This window comes from Phycodurus eques, chromosome 5, assembly GCF_024500275.1.
Source record: "Phycodurus eques isolate BA_2022a chromosome 5, UOR_Pequ_1.1, whole genome shotgun sequence".
Classification (NCBI taxonomy): Eukaryota; Metazoa; Chordata; class Actinopteri; order Syngnathiformes; family Syngnathidae; genus Phycodurus; species Phycodurus eques.
The window spans coordinates 9,398,540-9,425,715 of record NC_084529.1 but is presented as its reverse complement, the minus strand read 5'-3'; the positions used below and the strand labels follow the sequence as shown (position 1 = coordinate 9,425,715).

Sequence of the window (27,176 nt, the reverse complement as noted above, 5' to 3'; positions counted from 1 at the left end):
TGTTGCTCACCATCAGAAAATGATCAAGTCTCTGTGACCTGACTTTGTGATTTACACTTTAAGCAATGAAGGTATACTTACATATTTGATATGTGACCAAATAAACGGGATTATTCTGATACATCCATCCATCCATTTTCTTTTTTTTCTACCGCTTATCCTGGGTCGGGTCGCGGGGGCAGTAGCATTAGCAGGGACGCCCAGACTTCCCTCTCCCCAGCCACTTCATCCAGCTCTTCCGGGGGGATCCCGAGGCGTTCCCAGGCCAGCCGAAGGATGTAGTCTCTCCAGCGTGTCCTGGGTCATCCCCGGGTTCTCCTCCCGGTGGGACGTGCCCGGAACACCTCAGCGGGGAGGCGTCCGGGAGGCATCTGAATCAGATCACCCAGCCACCTCATCTGGCTCCTCTCGATGTGGAGGAGCATCGGCTCTACTCTGAGATCCTCCCGGATGACCGAGCTTCTCACCCTATCTCGAAGGGAGAGCCCAGACACCCTGCGGAGGAAACTCATTTCTGCCGCTTGTATCCAGGATCTTGTTCTTTCGGTCACGACCCACAGCTCGTGACCATAGGTGAGGGTAGGAACGTAGATCGACCGGTAAATTGAGAGCGTCGCCTTTCAGCTTAGCTCCTTCTTTACCACAACGGACCGATACAAAGTCCGCATCACTGCAGACGCTGCACCGATCCGCCTGTCGATCTCCCGTTCCATTCTTCCCTCTCTCGTGAACAAGACCCCAAGATACTTGAACTCCTCCACTTGGGGCAGGATCTCATCCCCGACCTGGAAAGGACCCTTTTCCGACTGACGACGATGGTCTCAGATTTGGAGTTGCTGATTCTCATCCCAGCCGCTTCACACTCTCATCCCAGCCGCTTCACACTCGGCTGCGAACTGCTCCAGTCAGAGTTGGAGGTCACAGCCGGAATCCCTCTACACCTCGGCTGCGCCTAGAAATTCTGTCCATAAAAGTTATGAACAGAATTGGCGACAAAGGGCAGCCTTGGCGAAGTCAAACCCTCATCGGGAACGAGTCCGACTTATTTACGGATATGCAGACCAAACTCTGACTCCGGTCGTACAGGGACCGAACAGCCCGTATCAGGGTGTTCGGTACCCCAAACTCCCGAAGCACCCCCACAGGACTCCCCGAGGGACACGGTGGAACGCCTTCTCCAAGTCCACAAAACACATGTAGACTGGTTGGGCGAACTCCCATGCACCCTCGAGGACCCTGCCGAGGGTGTAGACCTGTTCCACGGCCAGGACGAAAACCACACTGTTCCTCCTGAATCTGAGATACGACTTCCCGACGGACATCCTCCGGTGCCCCTTCTTAAAAAGGGGGACCACCACCCCAGTCGGACAATCCAGAGGCACTATCCCCGATGTCCACGCGATGTTGCAGAGGCGTGTCAACCAGGACAGCCCCACAACATCCACAGCTTTTAGGAACTCCGGGCGAATCTCATCCACCCCCGGGGCCCTGCCACCTAGGAGCTTTTTAACTACCTCGGTGACCTCAAACCCAGAGATAGGAGAGCCCGCCTCAGAGAACTCACACTCTGCTTCCTCATGGGAAGGCGTGTCGGTGGAATTGAGGAGATCTTCGAAGTATTCTCCCCACCGACTCACAACGTCCCGATTCGAGGTCAGCAGCGCCCCATCCCCACTATACACAGTGTTGGTGGTGCACTGCTTTCCTCTCCTGAGACGCCGGATGGTGGACCAGAATTTCCTCGAAGCCGTCCGGAAGTCTTTCTCCATGGCCTCACCAAACTCCTCCCATACCCGAGTTTTTGCTTCAGCCACCACCAGAGCTGCATTCCGCTTGGCCAGCCGGTACCCATCAGCTGCCTCAGAAGTCCCACAGGCCAAAAAGGCCCGATAGGACTCCTTCTTCAGCTTGACGACATCCCTCACCGTTGGTGTCCACCAACAGGTTCGGGGATTGCCGCCACGACCACCTTACGCCCACTGCTCCGGTCGGCCGCCTCACCAATGGAGGCGCGGAACACGGTCCACTCAGACTCGATGTCCCCCGCCTCCCACGGAACATGAGCAAAGTTCTGTCGGAGGTGGGAGTTGAAACTCCTTCTGACAGGGGATTCTGCCAGACGTTCCCGCCAGACCCTCACAATACGTTTGGGCCTGCCACGCATCTTCCCCCACCATCGGAGCCAACTCACCACCAGGTGGTGATCAGTTGACAGCTCCTCCCCTCTCTTCACCCGAGTGTCCAAGACATGCGGCCGCAAGTCCGATGACACGACCACAAGGTCGATCATCGAACTGCGACCTAGGGTGTCCTGGTGCCAAGTGCACGTGTGGACACCCTTATGCTGGAACATGGTGTTCGTTATGGACAATCCGTGACGAGCACAGAAGTCCAATAACAGAACACTGCTCGGGTTCTGATCGGGGGGGCAGTTCCTCCCAATCACGCCCTTCCAGGTCTCACTTCCATTGTCCATGTGAGCATTAGAGTCCCCCAGCAGAACGATGGAGTCCCCAGCGGGAGCGCTCTCCAGCACCCCCTCCAAGGAATCCAAAAAGGGTGGGTACTCTGAACTGCTGTTTGGTGTATAGGTACAAACAACAGTCCCCCCACCCGAAGGCGGAGGGAGGCTACCCTCTCGTCCACCGGGGTGAACCCCAACGTACAGGCGCCGAGTCGGGGGGCAATAAGTATACCCACACCTGCTCGGCGCCTCTCACTGTGATCAACTCCAGAGTGGAAGAGAGTCCAACCCCTTCTCGAGAGGACTGGTACCAGAGCCCAAGCTGTGTGTGGAGGCGAGTCCGACTACATCTAGTCGGAACGTCTCGACCTCACACACCAGCTCGGGCTCCTTCCCTGCCAGAGAGGTGACATTCCACGTCCCTAGAGCCAGCTTCTGGGGATCGAATCGCCAAGGTCCCCGCCTTCGGCCATCGCCCAGCTCACACTGCCCCCGACCCCTATGGCCCCTCCCACCGGTGGTGAGCCCGTGGGAAAGGGGACCCACGTTACCCTTTCGGGCTGTGGGGGCCCCATGGGTGCAGGCCCCACCACCAGGCCTGGTTCCAGTGGGGGACCTCCGTGACCCGCGTCCGGGCAAGGGAAAACGAAGTCCATTTTTTGTCGTCATCATTAGGGGTCTTTGAGCCGTGGTTTGTCTGGTCCCTCACCTAGGACCTGTTTGTCACGGGTGACCCTGCCAGGGGCATAAAGCCCCAGACAACTTAGCTCCTCGGATCACTGGGACACACAAAACCCTCCACCACGACAAGGTGACGGCTCAAGGAGGGGATTCTGATACAAGAAATCGTAAACCCTCCAACTGTGCGTGCGTGCGTGCGTGTGTGTGTGTGTGTGTGTGTGTGTTTGTGTGTGCACGTGTGCTTGCATAAGTGTGTGTGTGTGTCTGTGTGTGATTTATGGCATTTTCTTACATGGATTGCGTTCGTGTATTAAGAACATAACTCCTATTATTATTATTATTATTATTACAAACACCAAAAGATTAACAAAGCGGCAGGCCCAGACCATGTGTCCCCATCCTGCCTCAAAGTCTGCAAAGACCAGCTCACTCCAGTCTTCACTCAGATCTTCAATAGATCTCTGGAACTGTGCCTCAAAAAGGCCCAACAGAAGATGTACTTCCTGCGGCTTCTGAGAAAGCACGGCCTACCACAGGAGCTGCTGAGGCAGTTCTACACAGCGGTCATCAAATCAGTCCTGTGTTCTTCCATCACAGTCTGGTTTGATGCTGCTAGAAAAAAGGACAAACTCGGACTGCAACGGACAATCAGAACTGCTGAAAGGATTGTCAATACCCCCCTACCCACCCTTGAGGACTTGCACACTGCCAAAACTAAGACAAGAGCATGCAAAATCCTCTTGGACCCTCCACATCCAGCTCTTCCAGCTCCTTCCCTGAGGTAGGCGCTACCGATCAATGCAAACTCGAACTAGCAGACATTCCAACAGCTTCTTCCCTCTTGCAATCAAGTTCTTAAAGATGTGGTGGTGTTATTGGGGGAGAAGGAAGAGAATAGAACAGGAAGCAGCAATAACCAGACCGGTAGAGATGCCGTGTGTAAAGCTGCCGTACTGGGTAGGCAATTGTATTATGCATGCAGTGTATACAGCAAAAATTATGAAACCTGAAATCACAGTCACCACTCATTGGTTAGTATTCGGGGCTTCGTTGCAAAAAAAAAATTCTGTCATCCGTTGTGCGCACCGGGGCTCTCATCATCTACATTCCCAGGCTGAATTTTGGGTCCAATACGTCCCTACTGACTGTGCTCGCATTTTTATGCTTTCCACATAATCACTTGGGTGGTACTACTTCAAATGAATAAACACCGTGTTGCCCATTTGTGAGGGGGCTGACATACCTTGCACATCTGCTAGTTAGCAGCATTGTTCCACGTCGCTTTGGAGACACCGCCACACAACCGACGTTGGGAACTCGCGGAGCTGAGCGGCCTTTCTCGAATGAATAATTATTCCTGCATATGCTTTGAAATATTCTATACAGAAAGTCTGTAATTTTCTTTTCAGTTTCAAAATTGTTTGCGATTTTTCTCCGGTTGATTGCATAATTGCGTATTCTCTCAACTTTGGAAACAATGGTGCCTTGTGCTTGGCAGTGGACATATAAATAGCCTCTTGTATTTGGAATGGGTCAACATGAAGTTATCACAAAGCAGTGCCGATTGTCATTGTTCTAAATTATGGTATGGCTCTTTCGCGATCAAACAAACAAAGCTTTTTTTAAGGAATTGGAATTTTATTCGTAATTTTTTAAATGAAAAAAAAAAATGTTTTATCTATGCAGCCGTAACCCGGAATGGGTTATATAAAACCATACTCATTACGGTAAAACCGGAGTAGTTGGCAGGTATGCTATGAGCCCTGATCTGTGGAAGGAGCTGAAACATGTCGTCTGGAGAAAGCACCCTTCAAACCTGAGACAACTGGAGCAGTTTGCTCATGAAGAATGGGCCAAAATAACTGCAGGTTTTCCATCCATTTTATTTGTGTAACTCCAACTCAAATATTGTAGTTCCGTGTAATTGGATATAATTGAGTCAGCCACACCCATTTTCATCAAATACAGCCAAAGTAAAATAAGTACATTTAGTGGCCTAAATTGATTCACATCAGTCCAACTCAAATTACTATAAATAGTCTAAAATAAATTATTTTAGCGTTCAACCCTCCCAACAATTCATTTCACACAACACAAAATCTGGTAAATGTGTTTTTATTGAAAATTCCATCCATCCATCCATCCATTTTCAGAACCGCTTCTCCTCACTAGGGTTGCAGGTGTGCTGGAGCCTATCCCAGCTATCTTCGGGCAGGAGGCGGGGTACACCATGAACTGGTTGCCAGTCAATCGCAGGGCACATACAAACAAGCAACCATTCGCACTCACATTCACACCTGCAGGCAATTTAGAGTTGTCAATTAACCGACCATGTATGTTTTTGGGATGTGGGAGGACACTGGAGTGCCCAGAGAAAACCCACACAGGCACGGGGGAGAACATGCAAACTCCACACAGATGCACTCACATTCACACCAATGGGGATTGAACCCAGGTCTTCAGAACTGTGAGGCAGACGCTCTAACCAGTCGTCCACCGTGCCTTATTGAAAACTCACAAAATAAAAATAAATTATTTGGAAATGCATTTTGAACTTTACATGCTTATATTTTTCAGCTTCTTTGTAGTTGTATAAAACACCTTTCAGTCCAGTCACTCATATAATAACGCAGTTTAGTGCATCTTGAATTAAGGCATTTTAAGTACTAGAAAAGCATCTTCGATGACAGTCTTGGACTGCGAGCACACACCCTGACTGTCCCTTATGAAAAGAAAATTAGATTTTTAGCTGCTGTAGCTTTGCATTTAGCTTGGGTCCATCCAAGTTCATAATGATCTTCTGGAAAAACTCAGAGGTGTACTTCAGGTTTTCTGGAAAGACTAGATGACGTGCCCTGATGAGCCCAAACAGCTTGATCAACTCCATGATGACACACATTTCACAACACAATTAAAAAAATTTTCATTGATTAATTTTCATGACATTTTTATTTATTATAACTTTTGTTCGATTCAAGTTATGTCTGTGACCACTGTGGGTTTTTCTTTCTTTAACAGAGGGGTACCAACAATTTTATCCATGTGTGTATGTTAGAAAAGGGCGTATGAGAGCTCAAGGACAGCGGTAAGGTGTGTTGTGGGTGTTACACAGTATAATAGTAGTATAACAGTATAAATAACCTCAGTTGAATTTATTTAATTCAAACATGTACATTGGTTGCACATAACTATAATGTGCTAAACTAACATATTATTCTATTATTTTCAAGGAGAAGATGGGAAAATTGCTGCATATTAGTTTACCACATTTTAATCATGTGCAACCGATGTACATAATCAAATTAGGTACTTTGTTTTGAGTGTAGTTTAGCTTGTAGGTGGGACTGCATCAGGGATCAGCGCTGGGCCCTTTTCTGTTTGCAAAGGCGATGGATAGACTGACAGATGAGGTTAAACTGGAATCTTCATGGACCATGATGTTTGCAGATGACATTGTGATCTGCAGTGAGAGCAGGGCGCAAGTTTGAGGCATGCACTTGAAGGAGAGGAAAGGAGATTAGCTGAAATAAGACAATATACCACGGAAGTCTGAGGAGGGAGAAAAAAATAAATAATAATAATGATTGAATACAATTATTTTCAATTTTGTTCTCTCATCTGTTCTTTATAATTGGTTTCTATTTTAATCCAATAATGTCCATGATATCAGAGTCAAAGTGGCTGGATATGTGTTTCCTGTTCGAATACATGGGTGAGACATGAAGTACAGCAGCGAGCAGCCTCACCTCACCTCAGATTGCGCAATCCCTCTCTAATTACTTGTTTCTGTCCGTCTCTCTTCACGTCGTCACTATTATGTTTTCAACCATTTTTATTATGCACTGGGATAGGCTCCACCACACTTGCCACCCTAGTGAGGATAGCAGTACGGAAAATGAATGGATGGATGTAATATTGCATAGTCAGGCTATTATTTATTTTGTTACGTATTTACTTTTGATGATCGCATAAAGCTGCAAATAAAAAGCCTGCCTCACTCAAGAAAGCAGACAACAGCACAGTTTCACGTAGATGTATACAATGCATCTGGGGAGTCACATATCTTGAATGGTAAATAATAACTAAGTTTTAATATTCTGTATGTATTCTGCCTTTTATTTACTAATAACAACTTCCGCTAATTGTTATGAACCTAGACAGTGATATAAGTCAGAAATAAATCCACTCTCCCGTAATAACGTGATTCACAATTGTCAACATGTTATGCAAAGCTGACTTTCATTAACCATTCCACTGTGATACTGTGCTGTGTGTTTCATACAGTCATGCTAAAAAATATTGGCACCCTAAATATGAATTGCCCATATACATAAATATTAGTCTAAAAGAAAACCCATCCATCCATCCATTTTCTACCACTTATCCGAGGTCGGGTCGCGGGGGCAGTAGCTTTAGTAGGGATGTCCAGACTTCCCTCTCCCCAGCCACTTCATCCAGCTCTTCCGGAGGGATCCCGAGACGTTCCCAGGCCAGCCGAAGCATGTAGTCTCTCCAGCGTGTCCTGGGTCGTCCCCGGGGTCGACGTGCCCGGACCACCTCACCAGGGATGGCTTCTGGGAGGCATCTGAATCAGATGCCCCAGCCACCTCATCTGGCTCCTCTCACTGGCGCTTCTCCCCCTATCTCTAAGGGAGAGCCCGGACACCCTGCGGCGGAAACTCATTTCGGCCGCTTGTATCCGGGATCTTGTTCTTTCGGTCACGACCCACAGCTCGTGACCATAGGTGAGGGTAGGAACATCGATCGACCGGTAAATCGAGAGCTTCGCCTTTTGGCTTAGCTCCTTCTTTACCACAACAGACCGATACAAAGTCCACATCACTGCAGACGCTGCACCAATCCGCCTGTCGATGTCCCGTTCCATTCTTCCCACACTCGTGAACAAGACCCCAAGATACTTGAACTCCTCCACTTGGGGCAGGATCTCAGGATCCCTGTAGAGGGGACGTCACCCGTTTTCCGACTGAGGACCACGGTCTCAGATTTGGAGGTGCTGATTCTCATCCCAGCCGCTTCACACTCAGCTGCGAACTGCTCCAGTGAGAGTTGGGGGTCATGGCTTGATGAAGACAACAGAACCACATCATCTACAAAAAGCAGATATGCAATACTGAGGCCACCAAACCGGACCCCCTCTACGCCTCGGCTGCGCCTAGAAATTCTGTCCATAAAGGTTATGAACAGAATCAGTGACAAAGGGCAGCCTTGGCGGAGTCCAACCATCACCGGAAACGAGTCCGACTTACTGCCGGATATGTGGACCAAATTTGGACTCCGGTCGTACAGGGAATGAAGAGCCCTATCAGGGGGTTTGTTACCCCATACGGGAGACGGTCGAACGCCTTCTCCAAGTCCACAAAACACATGTAGACTGGTTGGGCGAACTCCCATGCACCCTCGAGGACCCTGCCAAGGGTGTAGAGCTGGTCCGCTGTTCCACGGCCAGGACGAAAACCACACCGCTCCTCCTGAATCTGAGATTCGACTTCCCGACAGACCCTCCTCTCAAGCACCCTTGAAGAGACCTTACCAGGGAGGCTGAGGAGTGTGGTTACCCTTTTGGGCTGTCCCCATGGGTGGATATCATAAAATTGATTTATAAAAGGAATTATCATTTTTATTAATGTCAGTACACATGGACGGATCAGAATACCTTAGTTAACAACATAGACATTGCAAATTTCCCCATTGTGGGACTAATAAAGTTACAGTTTCTTATACACTAAAGTTAAAAATATATATATTTTAAAAACGGATCCAAGCAGTCTGGAATGGATGGAGGAAAATGTCAATTGTGTTATGGGATAGAAGAGTCTCTACTTTGATGAAGAAGGAAGGTTTATAAGGCGAGCCATGTTGTACGTCTTAAGAGACAGTGGAAATGAAGATGTTGAAGGTCTCTTCCGGAGAGAACAGGTTGAACAGGATGACCAGTAGAATTAGAAATTGGCTCATCAGAGGTACAGCTAAGATTCAATGTTTTCGAGACAAAGTTACAGAGACCAGACTTCAATTGTTTGGACACGTTCAGAGGAGACATAGTAAGTATATTAGTAGAAGGATGATGGAGCTACCAGGCAAGAGGGCTAGAGGAAGACCCAAGAGAAGGTTGAGTGATATAAAGCAGAATATACTGTAGGCCTATATGAAAAAGGGTGTTGCGGTGTGGAAGAAGAAGAAAGAAGAAGAACAAGAAGAAGACAAACCTGACATTCTTAAGATCAGACTCCAGAAGTTGAAAATGTAAAAAACTGCAGTAACATTTAGTATCATTCAACTTCATGTCAAAAGGCTGTGTATGTGTGTTTGTGTACATCTTGCCTTGGCTTACTCCTCCCAACACTTTCCCACGATCACACAGTGACCATGGTAACAGCTCAGACATTTCTGAACAACACAGAGCCAAAGGGGGAAATAAAGTCCGTCTGTCAGCCTCCAGTGATCAGCTTTATCAGTTTGTAATAATACGGTAACAGCTTTACCTCCTACCGCTCTTTGCTCTAGCCCTCATTTTTTTGTTGGAAAAGCCATCATCCCACCTTTGTTGTGCCATGACTTTTCAAATCAAGTGTGCATGCTTCCTTTCAGGCAGCTGTCTGTCTTTTCTCCACCAAGGGAAGCAAAATGGAAAAACCAAGCAGTGTGCCTCTCACTATTTTTGCTGAGAGGAGGCATGTCATAAGTGTGCTTTGAGATAAGGTTCCAAGTCCAGGCTGTGTGGTAAGCCAGCTGCAGCCACCTCAGCAGGTAGATAAAGAGCACGAATGTGTATGCACAGCAAAATGTTTGATTTAACATGGGAGGGGAAGTTATGTCATAATAAGCAGAACAGCATTGGGTGATTTTAAATATGCAGATTAATAATGGGGTGGGAGGCTTCTGAGGTCCAACATAACAAGAAAATAAGAGACTCCAGGAATTGAAGAATAGCTCTGCCCCCTGAATGAAAAATATGAAATATATTTAGCTCACTGTGCTGTCAAAATGCAGCAAGCAACAATGACCCGATATCTTCTTCTTCAAGATGCACATCAGAAGATCATAGCCATGGGGACTCAAATAAGATTAAAACTGTTTAAGAATATGAAAACACGCTGTTTTAATCTCCATTCATAATAGCGCAATTCTTCAGCGTGCAAAAGTTTATCAATATCCTATCAGAATAAGTTGGGCTATGAAATGATGAATGAAAGAGTGTAAAGTGTCTGTTGAAGAACTGAGGGAGTAAAATCATGAGAAGTATAAAGCACACTTCTTTGTAAATCCAAAATCACATTATGCAAATCTTCTGCTGTTAGATGGAGGCCCTTGACTACAGGAGATTGTAATCTTTTAAAACTCAGACCACAAAAACAGTGCTCAGACAGGAACACATACAGTGACTCCATATCTAACCAAGATGAAATCATTTGCTTGGTAAGGTAAAGATCTCAAAGCATGAACCTATTGGATTATTGAGGAGTGTGTGGTTTGGATCAGACTGCTGGTTTCATCAAGGCGTCTGATAGAAGTCATTTTCAAACAGTTACACATGGACAAAATCGTTGGTACCGTGCAATTGAAGAAAGAAACCCCACAATGTTCACTGTAATTATTTGAAACTGGCAAGTAATAATAACTAGAAATCATGAAAATCATCATTACTTTATTTTTGTGGTCCAGCAGATATTTTTAAGTGAACTGGCCGAGAACAAAACCTTTGTTGCATAACCTTTTGAGGTAATCACTGCAGTCAAATAATTTTAGTAACTCTGAATGAGACTTGTGCACCGGTGGTCATTTTTGGTCATTAACCTTTTGGTGGAGGCATGACCAGCAGCTGTGACCAAGCTTTCTAACCAAAGGCAGCACACTTTCCTGTTGGTGTTTTTAAATATATATATATATATATATATATATACATTGCAGAATGCAGCCCTATGGGTGGCACAAGTCAGTGCAAACTGTAGGCCGGTCCCAAGCCCGGATAAATGCAGAGGGTTGCGTCAGGAAGGGCATCCGGCTTAAAACCTTGCCAAACAAATATGAGCGTTCATCCAAAGAATTCCATACCGGATCGGTCGTGGCCCGGGTTAACAACGTCCGCCACCGGCGCCGTCAACCTGCGGGGCGCCGTTGGAAATTCAGCTACTGTGGGTCGAAGTCAAAGAAGAAGAGGAGGTGGAAAGCGGGTTCTTCGGCAGAAAGAGAAGAGGAAAACACAGAGCCTAGAACTGAATGTGGGGACTTTGAATGTTGGGACTATGACAGGAAAATCTCGGGAGTTGGTTGACATGATGATGAGGAGAAAGGTTGATATATTGTGTGTCCAGGAGACCAGGTGGAAAGGCAGTAAGGCTAGAAGTTTAGGGGCAGGGTTTAAATTATTTTACCATGGTGTCGATGGGAAGAGAAATGGAGTCGGGGTTATTTTAAAAGAAGAGTTGGCTAAGAATGTCTTGGAGGTGAAAAGAGTATCAGATCGAGTGATGAGGCTGAAATTTGAAATTGAGGGTGTTATGTGTAATGTGATTAGTGGCTATGCCCCACAGGTAGGATGTGACCTAGAGGTGAAAGAGAAATTCTGGAAGGAGCTAGATGATGTAGTTCTTAGCATCCCAGACAGAGAGAGAGTTGTAATTGGTGCAGATTGTAATGGACATGTTGGTGAAGGTAATAGGGGTGATGAAGAAGTGATGGGTAAGTACGGCATCCAGGAAAGGAACTTGGAGGGACAGATGGTGGTAGACTTTGCAACAAGGATGCAAATGGCTGTAGTGAACACTTTTTTCCAGAAGAGGCACGAACATAGGGTGACCTACAAGAGCGGAGGTAGAAGCACACAGGTGGATTACATTTTATGCAGACGATGTAATCTGAAGGAGGTTACCAACTGTAAGGTAGTGGTAGGGGAGAGTGTGGCTAGACAGCATAGGATGGTGGTGTGTAAGATGACTCTGGTGGTGGGGAGGAAAATTAGGAAGACAAAGGCAGAGAAGAGAACCATGTGGTGGAAGCTGAGACAGGACGAGTGTTGTGCAGCTTTTCGGGAAGAGGTGATACAGGCTGTCGGTGGACGGCAGGAGCTTCCAGAAGACTGGACCGCTGCAGCCAAGGTGATCAGAGAAGCAGGCAGGAGAGTACTTGGTGTATCTTCTGGCAGGAAAGGAGAGAAGGAGACTTGGTGGTGGAACCTCACAGTACAGGAAATCATACAAGGAAAGAGGTTAGCTAAGAAGAAGTGGGACACTGAGAGGACCGAGGAGAGGCGAAAGGAATACATTGAGATGCGACACAGGGCAAAGGTAGAGGTGGCAAAGGCAAAACAAGAGGCATATGATGACATGTATGGCAGGTTGGACACTAAAGAAGGAGAAAAGGATCTATACAGGCTGGCCAGACAGAGGGATAGAGATGGGAAGGATGTGCAGCAGGTTAGGGTGATTAAGGATAGAGATGGAAATATGTTGACTGGTGCCAGCAGTGTGCTTGCTAGATGGAAAGAATACTTCGAGGAGTTGATGAATGAGGAAAATGATAGAGAAGGGAGAGTAGAAGAGGTAAGTGTGGTGGACCAGGAAGTGGCAATGATTTGTAAGGGGGAAGTTAGAAAGGCATTAAAGAGGATGAAAAATGGAAAGGCAGTTGGTCCTGATGACATTCCTGTGGAGGTATGGAAGCATCTAGGAGAGGTGGCTGTGAAGTTTTTGACCAGCTTGTTCAATAGAATTCTAGTGCGTGAGAAGATGCCTGAGGAATGGAGGAAAAGTGTACTGGTGCCCATTTTTAAGAAAAAAGGTGATGTGCAGAGCTGTGGCAACTATAGAGGAATAAAGTTGATGAGCCACACAATGAAGTTATGGGAAAGAGTAGTGGAGGATAGACTCAGGACAGAAGTGACTTTGCGAGCAACAGTATGGTTTCATGCCTAGAAAGAGTACCACAGATGCATTATTTGCCTTGAGGATGTTGATGGAAACCTACAGAGAAGGTCAGAAGGAGCTACATTGTGTCTTTGTAGATCTAGAGAAAGCCTATGACAGAGTACCCAGAGAAGAACTGTGGTACTGCATGCGGAAGTCTGGAGTGGCAGAGAAGTATGTTAGAATAATACAGGACATGTACGAGGGCAGCAGAACAGCGGTGAGGTGTGCTGTAGGTGTGACAGAAGAATTTAAGGTGGACGTGGGACTGCATCAGGGATCAGCCCTGAGCCCCTTCCTTTTTGCAGTGGTGATGGATAGGCTGACAGATGAGGTTAGACTGGAATCCCCGTGGACCATGATGTTTGCAGATGACATTGTGATCTGCAGTGAAAGCAGGGAGCAGCTGGAGGAACAGTTAGAAAGATGGAGGCATGCACTGGAAAGAAGAGGAATGAAGATTAGCCGAAGTAAAACAGAATATATGTGCATGAATGAGAGGGCTGGTGGGGGAAGAATGAGGCTACAGGGAGAAGCGATAGCAAGGGTGGAGGACTTTAAATACTTGGGGTCAACCGTCCAGAGCAATGGTGAGTGTGGTCAGGAAGTGAAGAAACGGGTCAAAGCAGGTTGGAACGGGTGGAGGAAGGTGTCAGGTGTGTTATGTGACCGAAGAGTCTCTGCTAGGATGAAGGGCAAAGTTTATAAAACAGTAGTGAGGCCAGCCATGATGTACGGATTAGAGACAGTGGCACTGAAGAGACAACAGGAAGCAGAGCTGGAGGTGGCGGAAATGAAGATGTTGAGGTTCGCTCTTGGAGTGACCAGGTTGGATAAAATTAGAAATGAGCTCATCAGAGGGACAGCCAAGGTTCGATGTTTTGGAGAGAAAGTTAGAGAGCGCAGACTTCAATGGTTTGGACCCGTCCAGAGGAGAAATAGTGAGTATATTGGAAGAAGGATGATGAGGATGGAGCTGCCAGGCAAGAGAGCTCGAGGAAGACCAAAGAGAAGGTTGATGGATGTCGTGAGGGAAGACATGATGGCAGTTGGTGTTCGAGAGGAGGATGCAGGAGATAGGCTTACATGGAAAAGGATGACGCGCTGTGGCGACCCCTAACGGGACAAGCCGAAAGGAAAAGAAGAAGATACATTGCAGAATTTGTATTGGAAATCATCGCGAAACAATTGATTTTTTTATGAAAATGCCTACCTTATCAAGTAGTCATACATGATGAAAGTCTTCTGGAATGCTAATCACCACCCAAAACCTATGCTAATTACACAATGTTTTTAACATTTTAAAATTTGTGTATGAAAAGTAGTTTAATCAACAACAACACATTTACATCAATAAAAATAATTATGTAAACTACATGAAATTCACATTTTAACTAACATAAGTAGTATTATTAGGATTTAGTTTTTTGTTTCTTATTTCTTTCTGAACAATACAACAGGCACCGTACCGCTGGAAACATGCTTTTAAGGACCTTAGTCACTGGCTGCATGCTGTAAAAATATTGGTGTTGGTACAAAGTTAAAAAAGAAAAGAAAAGGATGTAACTCTTTCCATGGATATTTAGAAGGTATTTCAATTCAGCTAGTGTTGAGTACATGCCACAAGACGTAGCTAGATAGTAGAGATTAAGTTACAAATTTCTGAGTACAGTGTAAATTGTTACTCCGTTTTAGCAACCACCTCATGTTTTACAGTGTGGGGTGTGAGACTCATGACGTGTGGTGAGGGCATGTACAATTTCTACTGAAACTCGCGACACATAAGGCCAGAGTTGTGTGCTCCCAGCGCTTCTCTGCCTTACAAACGTATAACAAAACATGTAACTATACAGGTAGTGTTTTACGTGAGATGCAGATAGCATGAGTTCGATGTCGGGCTTGTAAGATTCGTCTCCCCTGTCGAGTTGAAGATCCGACTTCAGGAGGTTGCTGCTTAAAAAGTGGCTGGTACGGATCGATGTCGTTAGGGGCTAATTTATTGAAATGTACCTGTGTGTGCTGTGTGGGTTTTCTCCGGGCACTGCGGTTTCCTCCCACATCCCAAAAACCTGCGTGGTCGGTTGATTGAAGAATCTAAATTGCCCGTAGGTGTGAATGTGAGTGCGAATGGTTGTTTGTTTCGATGTGCCCTGCGATTGGCTGGCGACTGGTTCATGGTGTACCCCGGCTCCCGCCCGAAGATAGCTGGGATAGGCTCCAGCAGCCTGCGACCCTAGTGAGGATAAGCGGTAAAGAAAATGGATGGACATACCTGTGTGTAATAAAACTCCCTACCTCAAAAACTGTCTGCAACCAGGTTGGCAATGCAAATGTGAATAAGTTATCAATTGCCTCAACTGGATAAAGGGTTAGGTTTTAAAGTTATCACAAATATTCAAAAATTAGATTAAGATATAGAATAAGACATTGAAATCTTGAAATACCAGCATTTTTTTAGATCCAGTAAGTGTCAGTAACGAGAAACATCAGCCTCATTTGCTTAAGCTATCCTGAACTAATTAGTGCGATGGAAACACAAACCGCAATGGCCACAGGAACCTTTTGCTACCAGGAACTCATAGTTCCTGGGCTGGTTGGTGGAAAAGCCCCTATTATGAATCTGAGTGGGTACCAGTACTATCCGCAGCCTTGTCGGTTACACCTCTTCAGCCAATGGAGGAGGGCGCCGTTCCACGAGCACTGAGTTTATCCAGCTCACAACCACTCCGCCACGAGAGACTCGCTCTCGCCATGGCGATGGCACCTCACACACGCGGATGCACATGCCTGTTGGCCATTCATAATAACTAGATGGTGCTCTCTTTGGAGAGTGTGCAGGTGGAAGAGCTTGACTAAGGCAGTGAAAAAGACGGCAACTTTCAACCACCACACCTTATATAGTGACACTGTGTTAAATGGAGCATTAAAACAGGCGCTTGCGCAAGTGCGACCAGATTAAATTTTTGTTCACGCATACTGAAAAAAGGGTCGCATATGCGACCATTTTGGTTGTAGTCTCGAGCCCTGGGACCTCATGAATCTATCCCCAAAATGCACGATCGTTCTTGCATGTGCCCCCAGCCCCTCCGGCGATCCACGGTGCATGGAGGCAAAGGCAACGCACTCTGGTTCACAACGAAGTGAGCCGGAGTGCAGGTTAAGAAAGGATTCCGAATGCCGCTCCCGTCGATTCACTTCGAAAATCTACGCTCCCTACCCAACAAAATGGACACGTTCATCTTCTCACAAAGACCAATGAAGACACTTCATCACAATAACAACTTGCTAAGGTACTAACATAATAGCAAGGAGTGAGAGTGAATGTTGCTTGCTTAAAGTCGTTTATTGACACTCCAGTTGAAGTTCACTGTAAATCTAAACACATAACAAAAGAATTACACCTATTGAATGTTCAAATAAATCACAAACTACGTGTCTTCATTTGTGTTCACAAAAATGGCTAGCTCAAAGCTAACACACAATGAATGAAAAACACCATTGACGAGCTAACGGAAATTAGCATCGAACTTTCGACACTTAGATCTCTCAAAATAATGAACTTTGGTAAATGGACTGCACTTATCAACGCTTTATCTACACTATCACAGTGCTTAAAGAGCTTTACAAAGGCTCACATTCACCCATTCATACACCAATGGCCGACTGCTGCCATGAAAGGCACTGCCAGGCCCACTTGGGACAAATTAGGGTTCAGTGTCTTGCCCAAGGACACTTCGACATGCAGACAGTCGGAGCCGGGATACGAACCAGTTACCCTTAGATCACTGGATGACCCGCTCTACCTACTGAGTCACAGCCGTGCCCACACACACACACACACACACGCACACACACGTACGCGCGCACACACACACGCACGCACGCACTGGCCCTCTGAGGTCAAGACATGCACAGCAGGAACATGCACAGAAGCAACACCGGATAAAACGATCTTTTTATTTTTGCACACTTGAGTGCATGCCTGTGAATATTCTCATTCATTCAGGTCATTTCATTCTCAGGGCATTGAATCAATCACAGCTGCACTATTCTGTTAGTCTTAGAAGACGTTTCGCCTCTCATTCAAGCATCAGTTCATGCAACAAAGCTTAGGACGCACTAGCCAGTGTTTGTGTGGAAAACTCAACTATTTATGCGGCAATTTAAAGGCACGCCCCACACCACGTATGGAATCATTCCTTTGGAATGCAAAAAAAGGGGGAGAGCCATTTAATCGTCTGGCCGAGAGGCCATTGTCTGTACTTGAGTGCAGTGTGACTACATTTGCAACCTTGGATTTTCACCCACAAATGACAATATTGGTTTCACTTCACTACCGAGATCTCCAATTCTACTTGTTGACAGTTTGCAGATTAGAGGTAACTGAAGCCTGACCATGGCTCACCACTGAGAGAAGATCATATGATGCTTCATTTCTGTTTCCTTGTTTTCTGTGTGTGTTCAGCGCACCACTGCTTTGCCAAACACAAAGAAAGAAAAAAATTCTATCTCACTCCATCTTTGAGATGTTGCAGACCGCACGAATAAAGATTATAACTGGGAACTTCGGTACAACAAAAAGTTAAAGAATAAAAAGGGGTCTCACGACAAATGTTTAAGCAGAACGGGTTGATGGGTAAAGTGTAATTATGCGAGTGAGGCAGACCTGCTTCCTCGAGGAGAGTGCACTCTTCAGGCGGCGTGAGCGACCTCTCTTCCCCGTTTCTGTGACTTCCCGACAGCTTTGGCGCAATGTGGTGGCACTGATTTCAGGTTGGTTTGGAAGGGGTCTGGAGGGACACATGAACATGAAGTTGCTAAAATTCCAAATAGTCCCATTTCAGTAATTCCACTATTGTTTCATAGTTTCTGTTTATTTGAATTTAATTACTTACACGACAGGTCTGAGTAAGAATTGTGGAGTATCTGACAAGATGAAGTTGTGATATTTTGCCACCAATATCAAAAATAATAATGCTCTGTAGTTTAGGAACATCTTCTTTTCCCTTTGACTTGTCCTATTAGGGGTCGCCAGAACTCCTCACCACAGATAAATGCAATAAATTTGCTTATTTTAGTGAAAAAATACAATCCATCAGGTTATATCTCAGCACAAATCAGCAAAATTATGCTACAGCTGAAGCCACCCAGGAAAAAAGTCTATTACCATTTCAGAACTTGATACAGTTGACCAAAAAACTGTAGAGAAAATGATTCAGCAGCTGAAACCATCAACGAGCTGTCTTGACTCAATACCATCTGACTTTTTCAAAACTACCTCAAAGTCTGTGCTCGGTGATTTGCAGAAAATAATAATTTGCTCACTTCAGTCAGGCGAGTTTCCTAAAGCTCTTAAAGTAGCTGCCATGAAGCCTTTTCTAAAAAAATAAAAAAATAAAAAAATAGACCACTGGACGCGTCCATGTTAGCAAGCTATAGATCCATCTCAAATCTCTCCTTTATAGCCAAGATTGTCGAGAAAGTTAGTTTTAATGAACTTAGGAATTTATTGAACTTAAATGGACTTTTTGACAAATTGCAATGAGGTTTCTGAACTCATCCCACAGTACAGAATCAGCTCTAATCAAAGTGCTAAATGATATAAGGTTGAATACTGAATCGGGAAAGTTGTCAATTCTATTCTTGTTGGATCTCAGTGTGGCTTTTGACAAGGTGGATCATAATATACTGGTTGGTGAACAGGTTGGAAATATGGATAGGACTAAATGGAACAGTCCTTAAATGGTTCAGGTCCTACCTGGAGGAAAGGAGTTTTTTCATAACTATTGGAAGTGTTAAATCTCATCAAATGGCAATGACCTATGGGCTCCCTCGAGGGTCAGTTCTTGGACCCCTCTTGTTCAGCCTGTACATGCTATCCTTGGGTAGAATTCTTCAGAACCTTAATGTTGACTAGCATAGGTACGGCACACTGTTATATCTAGCAGTGTCTCCAGAGGACTACAGTTCAATTGAGATGTTGTGTCACTGTCTAAAACAGATAAATAACTGGATGAGCAAAAAACTTTTTCAATTAAACCACAACAAAACTGAGATAACTGTTTTGGCAGGAAAGAAAAGAGGATTGCTGTTAATAAATACCTGGAGTCACTCTCTTTAAAGAAAAAACAAAGACCAAGTGAAACCTTGGTGTACTGATAGATTCTGACCTGACTTTCAACAGTCATATCAAATCAATTACTAAAACAGCGTTCTACCAGGTGAGGAACATATCCAGAGTGAAGGCTTGTATGCGCCAAGCAGAGCAGGAGAAGCTCATCCATGCTTTTATCTGTAATGGCATTCTGACCAGACTCCCCAAAGGAGCATGAAATAGCTTCAGCTCATTCAGAATGCTGCAGCTCGGGTTCTGACCAGAACAAAGAGGTCAGAACATCCATCCATTTTCTGAACCGCTTCTCATCACTAGGGTCGCGGGTGTGCTGGGGCCTATCTCAGCTGACTTCGGGCGGGATGGGGGAATCACCCTGAGCTGGTCGCCAGCCAATTGCAGGACACATATAGACAAACAACCATTTGCACTCACATTCACACTTACGGGCAATTTAGAGTTTTCAATTAGCCTACCTTAACCATGTTTTTGGAATGTGGGAGGAAACGGGAGTACCTGGAGAAAACCCACGCAGGCACTGAGAGAACATGTAAACTCCACAAAGGCGAGGACGGATTTAAACCCAAGTCCTCAGAACTGTGAAGCAGATGCACTAACCAGTCGCTGGAACAGTTTCCAGCCGAGTGCGAAAAGGCTGGAATGAAAAGTAGCATCTTTAAATCTGAGGCCGTGGTCCTCAGAAAAGGACACGAGACGGAAGAATGGAGCGGGACATAAACAGGCAGATTGGTGCAGCATCTGCACTGAGGCGGACTCTGTATCCATCTGTCATGGTGAAGAAGATTCACCAGTCGATTTACGTTGGTAACCTCAGCTATGCTCATGAGCTGTGGGTCATGACCGAAAGGATAAGATTGCGGATACAAGCGGCCGAAATTAATTTTCTCTGCAGGGTGTCCAGGCGCTCCCTTAAAGATAGGATGAGAAGCTCCATCATCCGGGAGGGGCTCAGAGTCGAACCATTGCTATTCTGCATTGTAAGGAGCCAGATAAGGTGGCTCAGGCATCTGGTTAGGATGCCTCCCTGGTGAGGTTTTCCAGGCACGTCCCACTGGTAGGAGGCCCCAGAGGACGACCCAGGACACGCTGGAGACACTACATCTCTCGGCTGGCCTGGGAACACCTCGGGGTCCCCCTGGAAGAGCTGGACAAAGTGGCTGGGGAGAGGGAAGTTTGGGCTTCCCTGCTAAAGCTGCTGCCCCCGCGACCCGACCTCGGCTAAGCGGAGGAAAATGGATGGATATGTGAACAAATGAGTGGGATTATGCTCACATAAAAAGTATCAACCATTCAAGAGAGAGAGAGAGAGAGAGAGAGAGAGAGAGAGAGAGAGAGAGAGGGGGAGAGAGAGAGACAGTGTGTGTGTGCGTGTGTTTGTGTGTGTGTATGCGCGTGTGCGTGCATGCGTGAGTGATTTATGTCATCTGTGTACATCGTGTTCCATGGGGATTCCAGTCAAACCTCAACTGTCAGCCTATCCATCACTATTGCAAAGAGGAAGGGTCCTCAGATCTGATCCCTGATGCAATCCTACCTCCACCTTAAACTCCTCCGTCACACCAACAGCACACCTCACCACTGTTCTGCTGCCCTCATACATGCCCTGTAATATTCTAACATACTTCTATGCCACTCCAGACTTTCCTCATGCAGTTCCTCTCTGGGTACCCTGTCATAGGTTTTTTTAAGTTCTGAAAAAGACACAATGTAGCTCCTTCTGACCTACTCTGTACTTCTCCATCAACACCGTCAAGTGAAATATTGCATTTGTGGTACTCTTCCTAGGCATGCAACCATACTGTTGCTCACAAATACTTTCAAATACGCTCTGCACATCACCTTTGTTCTTAAAAATGGCCACCAGCACACTTTTTCTCCATTTCTGCCATGTCTTCTCATCCTCTAGAATTCTGTTGAACAACCTGGTCAAAAACTCCACAGCCACCTCTCCTAGATGCTTCCATACCTCCACAGGAGGTCATCAGGACCAACTAACTTTCCATTGTTTTATCCTCTTTGGTGCCTTTCTAACTTCCTCCTTACTATCACTGGTACGTCCTGGTGTACCACACTTCCCTCTTCTGATGTTCCTTCTCTCTCAATTTTCTCATCGGGTCATCATGGTAAGAAAAGCCCCATAGTACAAGGGTTCTGGGTGAGCAGTGGCTCATTTGCATGAGAAAGAACAGCCCCCGCAAAAATGGGTAATTTCAACCAGAGTGTTAAAATGGATGCTGAATGTGCCGTAATTCTTCATCCTTTGTGTATTTCGATCAAAGAATGTGAGCGACCTTTTATTTGGAAACCAGGGAACTGTTTCAAATTGTGAAAAATGCATTTCTCCTGTAACAGTAGGTCACTGGTATTGTCAATAATGAAACTGTAGTTACCCGAGGTAGAGAATCCGTGCTATCAATCCGTAGAGCCCGATAGCGAGAAGTAATGGGACGACATAGAAAATAGCAAAGTCGATGAGGTAGATGGGCAGATAGAGCTCCCGCTTCACCTTGTAGCCACACTGAACATGTCCATCCAGGCTCACCTGATCACATATTTATTGGAGAAATAAACTGAGCATTAGAATGTTACAATTTATATTTTTACATCAGCACACTGAGAATACTGCTCTCAAAATTGCTTTTGACATCCACTTACTGTCGAGCAAGCTTTTGTACAAAGAGGATCTCTTTAACATTTTATGCCTCGTAAAGGTCACCACTATTGATTGGAGGACTGCTGAGTATGTTCAACATGGAATACATTTTGAAAACAATGTAACCTTACTGCTCTATTAAGTGTTTCAAGCACAAACATGCCTCCTTTACACATTTCACATTCCCATTAGTGTTTAAAGGTTACATTTGGTTGATAGTCAATATACTGGCAACTTTTGTTGTAAGATGCATTATGTCTTACCTGAATATCCACGAGGAAAAACCATAATATGCAGTAAACACAGGTGAATATCCAAACCCCTGCAATAATCCTTTTGGCCCTGGACACTGTGCACACAGTTTGAGCCTTCATTGGATGGCAGATAGCAATGTACCTGCGCACGTGATAAAACAGAAGAAGAAGTCACACAATATTAATACTATTATGTATCACTTGTGGCTCTTGTTTTGTATTTAGTTTTCCCTTACCATAATCTGCTGCTGACTTTTAGTTTATAGTTGGTATTACTCTAAATGGAATGTTACTCTATCCATCCATTTGTCCTCATTATGGTCACGGCTGAGCTGGAGTCTATCCCAGCTGACTTTTGGCAAGACACAAGGTACACTGTCAACTGGTCAATAGTCTATCACAGGGCACGTCATGATTCTAGTTCTGATATTTTTGTGTTCCGCAGTTTCCTGGGTGAGTGTGGATGGGGGGGACCTCTATGCGCACGCCCGAGGACTATGACAGTCAACTTGGTTGTATGAGGATAAGTACAGTAACAGTAATTTACCCATACATCAATTAATTATCTGCAAATGGCAGGATTGGGAAGAGAATGGAGTGAGGAAAGTAAGGAGCAGATAGGTGATGACTGGAAAGCTGTATGGCGAAAATGGAAAATGACCTTGAGGTAGGATAGTAGATCTGAACAAAGGAGTGAGAATGATAGCTATTTGTAGGAAAAAGGATGAGGAGGGATTTAAAATGATGATCAAATTAATTAAAAGGAAACAAACAAATAAAGTAGGACCGATATCAATAGATACTTATATGGAAAACATGGAGAAATTGTAGCACATATGGGTGGCACGGTCCGGTTGGGAGAGTGGTCATCTCCCAACCAGAAGATTGTGGGTTTGAGCCTGAGTCCTTGTGACCATGTCCAAGTGTCCTAGGACAAGACACTGAACACTCAGTTGCTCCTTATGCTGTGTCATTAGTAGGTGAATGAGGAGACAGTGTTGAAGTGAGTAGAGTACCTTTAAGAGGTCAGAAAAGTGCTGTACAAGTGGAAGACCATTCACATATAGACAAAGAACTATTCACACTCATGTATTGCCTCCATCCATTCATCCATTTTCTGAGCCATTTCTCCTCACTAGGGTCGCGGGCGTGCTGGAGCCTATCCCAGCTATCATCGGGCAGGAGGCGGGGTACACCCTGAACCGGTTGCCAGCCAATCGCAGGGCACATACAAACAAACAACCATTCGGACTCACATTCACACCTACAGGCAATTTAGAGTCTCCAATTCATGCATGTTTTTGGGATGTGGGAGGAAACCGGAGTGCCCGGAGAAAACCCACACAGGCATGGGGAGAACATGCAAACTCCACACAGGCAGGGCCGGGGATTGAACCCCGCACCTCAGAACTGTGAGGCTGACGCTCTAACCAGTCGGCCACTGTGCCGCATGTTCCTGCCTATGGATGATTTAGGAGTCTCTTCAATTAACCTTACATGCATATATTTGGAATGTGGGAGGAAGCCTGAGTACCTGGAGAAAACCCATGTAAGTGTGGGGAGAACAGGAAAACTCCACACAGCAAGGTCCAAATTGAGAATCAAAAACAGAACCTCTTGACTGTGAGACAGATATGCTACTCCTCAACCGTGCTGCCATAATGTTACTCATTATCTCAAATTATTCCCATTTTGTTATATTTTTCTTTCTATGTGTTATGTCAAATGCTATAATACTGTGAGTACTGTTGGCCTGAATATTAACTATAAGACAATAAGAAATGGTTAGAGTCAACCAATAAAATCAAATGAACAGGAGAAAATGTAATTGATTCATTTGCTATTTAATTTGATAAGATAGTGGCCAACACCTAAAAGTGAAAAAGGAAAAAAAAAAAAAGGGTTTGAGATGCTTTATAAAAGTGTTGTTTGTCCTTCCTCACCTTTCCACAGTAAAGGCGGTGATGGAGCAGGATGACACATTGATGCCCAAGTACTGCAGGTAGGTAATTCCCAAGCAGCCAGCGTGTCCAAACACCCAGGTTCCCGTGAGACTGTCCGAGATGTTAGGAAGTCCCGCCGCTACTAGTACGGTCAGGTCTGCTATGGCCAGGCTCACCAGGTAACAATTTGTAGGTGTCCTCATGTGCCGGGTGGTCAGGACAACAAGGACCACCATTATATTTCCCACAATGCCAACACCACACACAAGCAAGACTAAGAAGACAGACACCGTCTTATACTCCAGGGACTGGGAAATGGCAATGCTGGGACTCAGGGAAATGTTGGTTGGGGTGTCAACTCTGGAGCTCACATTGTCAGTCATGTCTACTTGAAAAGCTGACCTGTTTTTCTTTCAAAGTGTGAGTTAATAAAGGCTAGAATCATTTGGTTAAAAAAAAATTATGAGGGGCATGATCCTTCCCCTGTATTGAGAGCATTGACTCTCAGTTCATGATATTTGATTCAAAATTAATGGAATTTGTTACAATAAACTTGCTACCAGCTTTAGTCTGTAATTGATTTGCTCATTAGGTCTTTGTGTTTACCTTTCTGTATTGTTTTGAACTAATATAGATGTAAATATAAGTTAACGAATATGATATTAAATGTGATTGTCTCTAGATTTCGAAACTGCCCCAGGCTCCTGATCAGTCACCTAGAAAAAGAATGAAAAGAAAAGAAAGGACTCAATTTGTATCAATTATTTATCTTTCCTAACATGCTTGGAGGCAATACGTCAACCGAGGGAATTATTGGGTTTTTAGTTGAGCAAACAAATGATTCAAAGGAAAAAGACAGTGACATTAAAGCATTACTGTGAAGTGCAAGATTTCTTTTGTTTAGAAAAATAAAGACCTAAATTGATGCCTTGTGAGGAACACTTGAATAAGATTGTTGCATTCAAACTACCCACTGTTTGCTTGAAATGCCATACATCTGAGGACTTCTGATTGAAGTAAATTGTGATTTCTAATTTTGTGGTCAGCTCAATTTATTGAACCTCTAAGGTTTATTTTGGGGTTGTCTTAATTTTAAATGAAGTGACCCGTCCACAACACAATGAAAGTGAAGGGGGCATTAGTTGCTCTCCTGGCTCAACTCCAAGGCAGAGCACGAGCACATACTGTATTAGTCTCTCTCTTTTGGGGGCTGCCGCTAATAAATTGAGGTGGACATGAAATGAAAATGTAATTTTGTTGCACTATTCTGCCATTAATCATAGTTTATCAACTTCATAACTGAGCACACACAACAAAATAACTGACTTCTTCACCTCCTTGAAATGATGTTCCCATACGTCCCAGTTGCATTCTTTATATATATATATGTATATACATATATATATATATATATATATATATATATAGAGAGAGAGAGAGAGAGAGAGAGAGAGAGAGAGAGAGAGAGAGAGAGAGAGAGAGAGAGAGAATGCAGCTAATGCATTTTCTCCGATAGTTAAGCCATACTTGCATTATCTGAGAGACGAAGCATTTACCAGTTGACTGAGGCAAGAGGCAGGGTACACCCTAGAATGATCGATCACCTATCAGTCAAAGGGCTGACAAATAGATTTATCATTTATCATATAATTACCTGAGTACAAACAAGCTGGCAATAAGCAGCTTTGAATGTAAGAAAGGTCCAACACAATTTCTGCTTTGTTGACCAATCAACCTTGCTTCCAGTCTATTCTCATTTGTATGTTGACAAAAACATGTTGCAAACATAGTCAACAATGACGCTTCATTGTGGTAACATCATCTATACAAGAAGGGGCTTAGTGAGACTATTGAGGAGTGCTTCCGCAGATTGTATACCGTAATTAATAGGGACACACTGCCCTTTTCAACAAAATACACCACAAAAGAGACATATGTCTATCCATCCATCCATTTTCTATACACCTTATCCTCACTGGGGCCGTGGGCTGCTGGAGCTTATCCCAGCTATCTTCGGGCGAGAGGCGGGGTACACCCTGAACCGGTCGCCAACCAATCACGGGGCACTCTGAGCACATTGCTATATGTGAATATGAGTGTAAATGGATGCGTCTCTACAGCCTTTGAATAACTGGTGTGGAAGAACATGAATGGCGCACAAAAAGACTTGAGCTCAACACCATCGGACATATTTAATAAGATCTACGCTGCACATCGTCTTGATGTGTCAGTTTCTGACCTAACAAAATCTCTTCTGGATGAATGGACAACAATTCCCAAAATTCAGACCAACTCTAAAAATATGTAATCAACTCCATATTTTCTTATATTTTCTGCAAGTGTAATGATCAGGTGCCCCAATTGTCCATTTGTCAATATGTAACACATGTATCAATCTTTCGTTAAAAAAATAAATGATGTACATGAATAAAAGGGGGAATTGGAATACGATGACTTTATTGAATATATTACAATGTCTGCCTATGTTGAAATGCTGCCAGACTGTGAACAATTATTAGAAGTGTGTATGCCAATATTAATGTGATTACATAACTAGCCTACCTATTTAATGTATAAACACCCATTGACTTGGACAACAAAAGCCGACACGTACTTATGTTATGATTGCATACAGTAAAGAATGCAAGAGTGGCATATGAGCATCCTCAATTGCTGTGTGAAAGAGCAGATATTATACAGACTGAAAATGTTCAGACGCTGCATAATTAGGTAAAGGAATAAATGATCACATATTTCATATCATAATGTGGATGTATCTCTCTAATCTGATTTTCTGCCCTAATTGCTTCCTTTAATTTACTCGTTTTGTGTGTCAAACCCTTGTAGAACGCAAAACAATGAAATTAATGCATTAATGTGGCATAATGCAGTTGCACATATGTTGGTCCTCAACTTCACGTTTTGGTCTAATTGTAGAAAAGAAAAGAAAAGAAAAGAAAAGAAAAGAAAAGAAAAAAAGTTATTTACCTTATGTCTCTCTGCAAGATTCCATCGAGATCCTGAATCTTATCTTTAGTGACCTGATCAAAACAATTACCATTTCCTTTTCCCAGCGTGTCTCGTTGCAACCTAGGCAGGTTGACAGCAGTTCAATGTGACCCCTG

The 27,176-nt window shown here is 44.7% G+C and overlaps 1 protein-coding gene across 3 annotated transcripts in view; it reads right to left on the bottom strand.

The window, feature by feature from the left end:
* trhr2 (thyrotropin releasing hormone receptor 2) overlaps positions 1–27,176 on the bottom strand; it is a 33,758-nt gene extending 6,582 nt beyond the window's left edge. For all 3 annotated transcript variants that reach the window (XM_061677412.1, XM_061677413.1, XM_061677411.1), the window contains exons 1-5: positions 27,040–27,176; positions 24,052–24,767; positions 22,118–22,250; positions 21,592–21,743; positions 17,735–17,858 (exon numbers count right to left, since the gene is read on the bottom strand). In XM_061677412.1, coding sequence (XP_061533396.1) covers positions 17,735–17,858; positions 21,592–21,743; positions 22,118–22,250; positions 24,052–24,434 — 792 coding nt within the window. In that variant the 5' untranslated portion in view covers positions 24,435–24,767; positions 27,040–27,176. The remainder of the gene's footprint in view (positions 1–17,734; positions 17,859–21,591; positions 21,744–22,117; positions 22,251–24,051; positions 24,768–27,039) is intronic.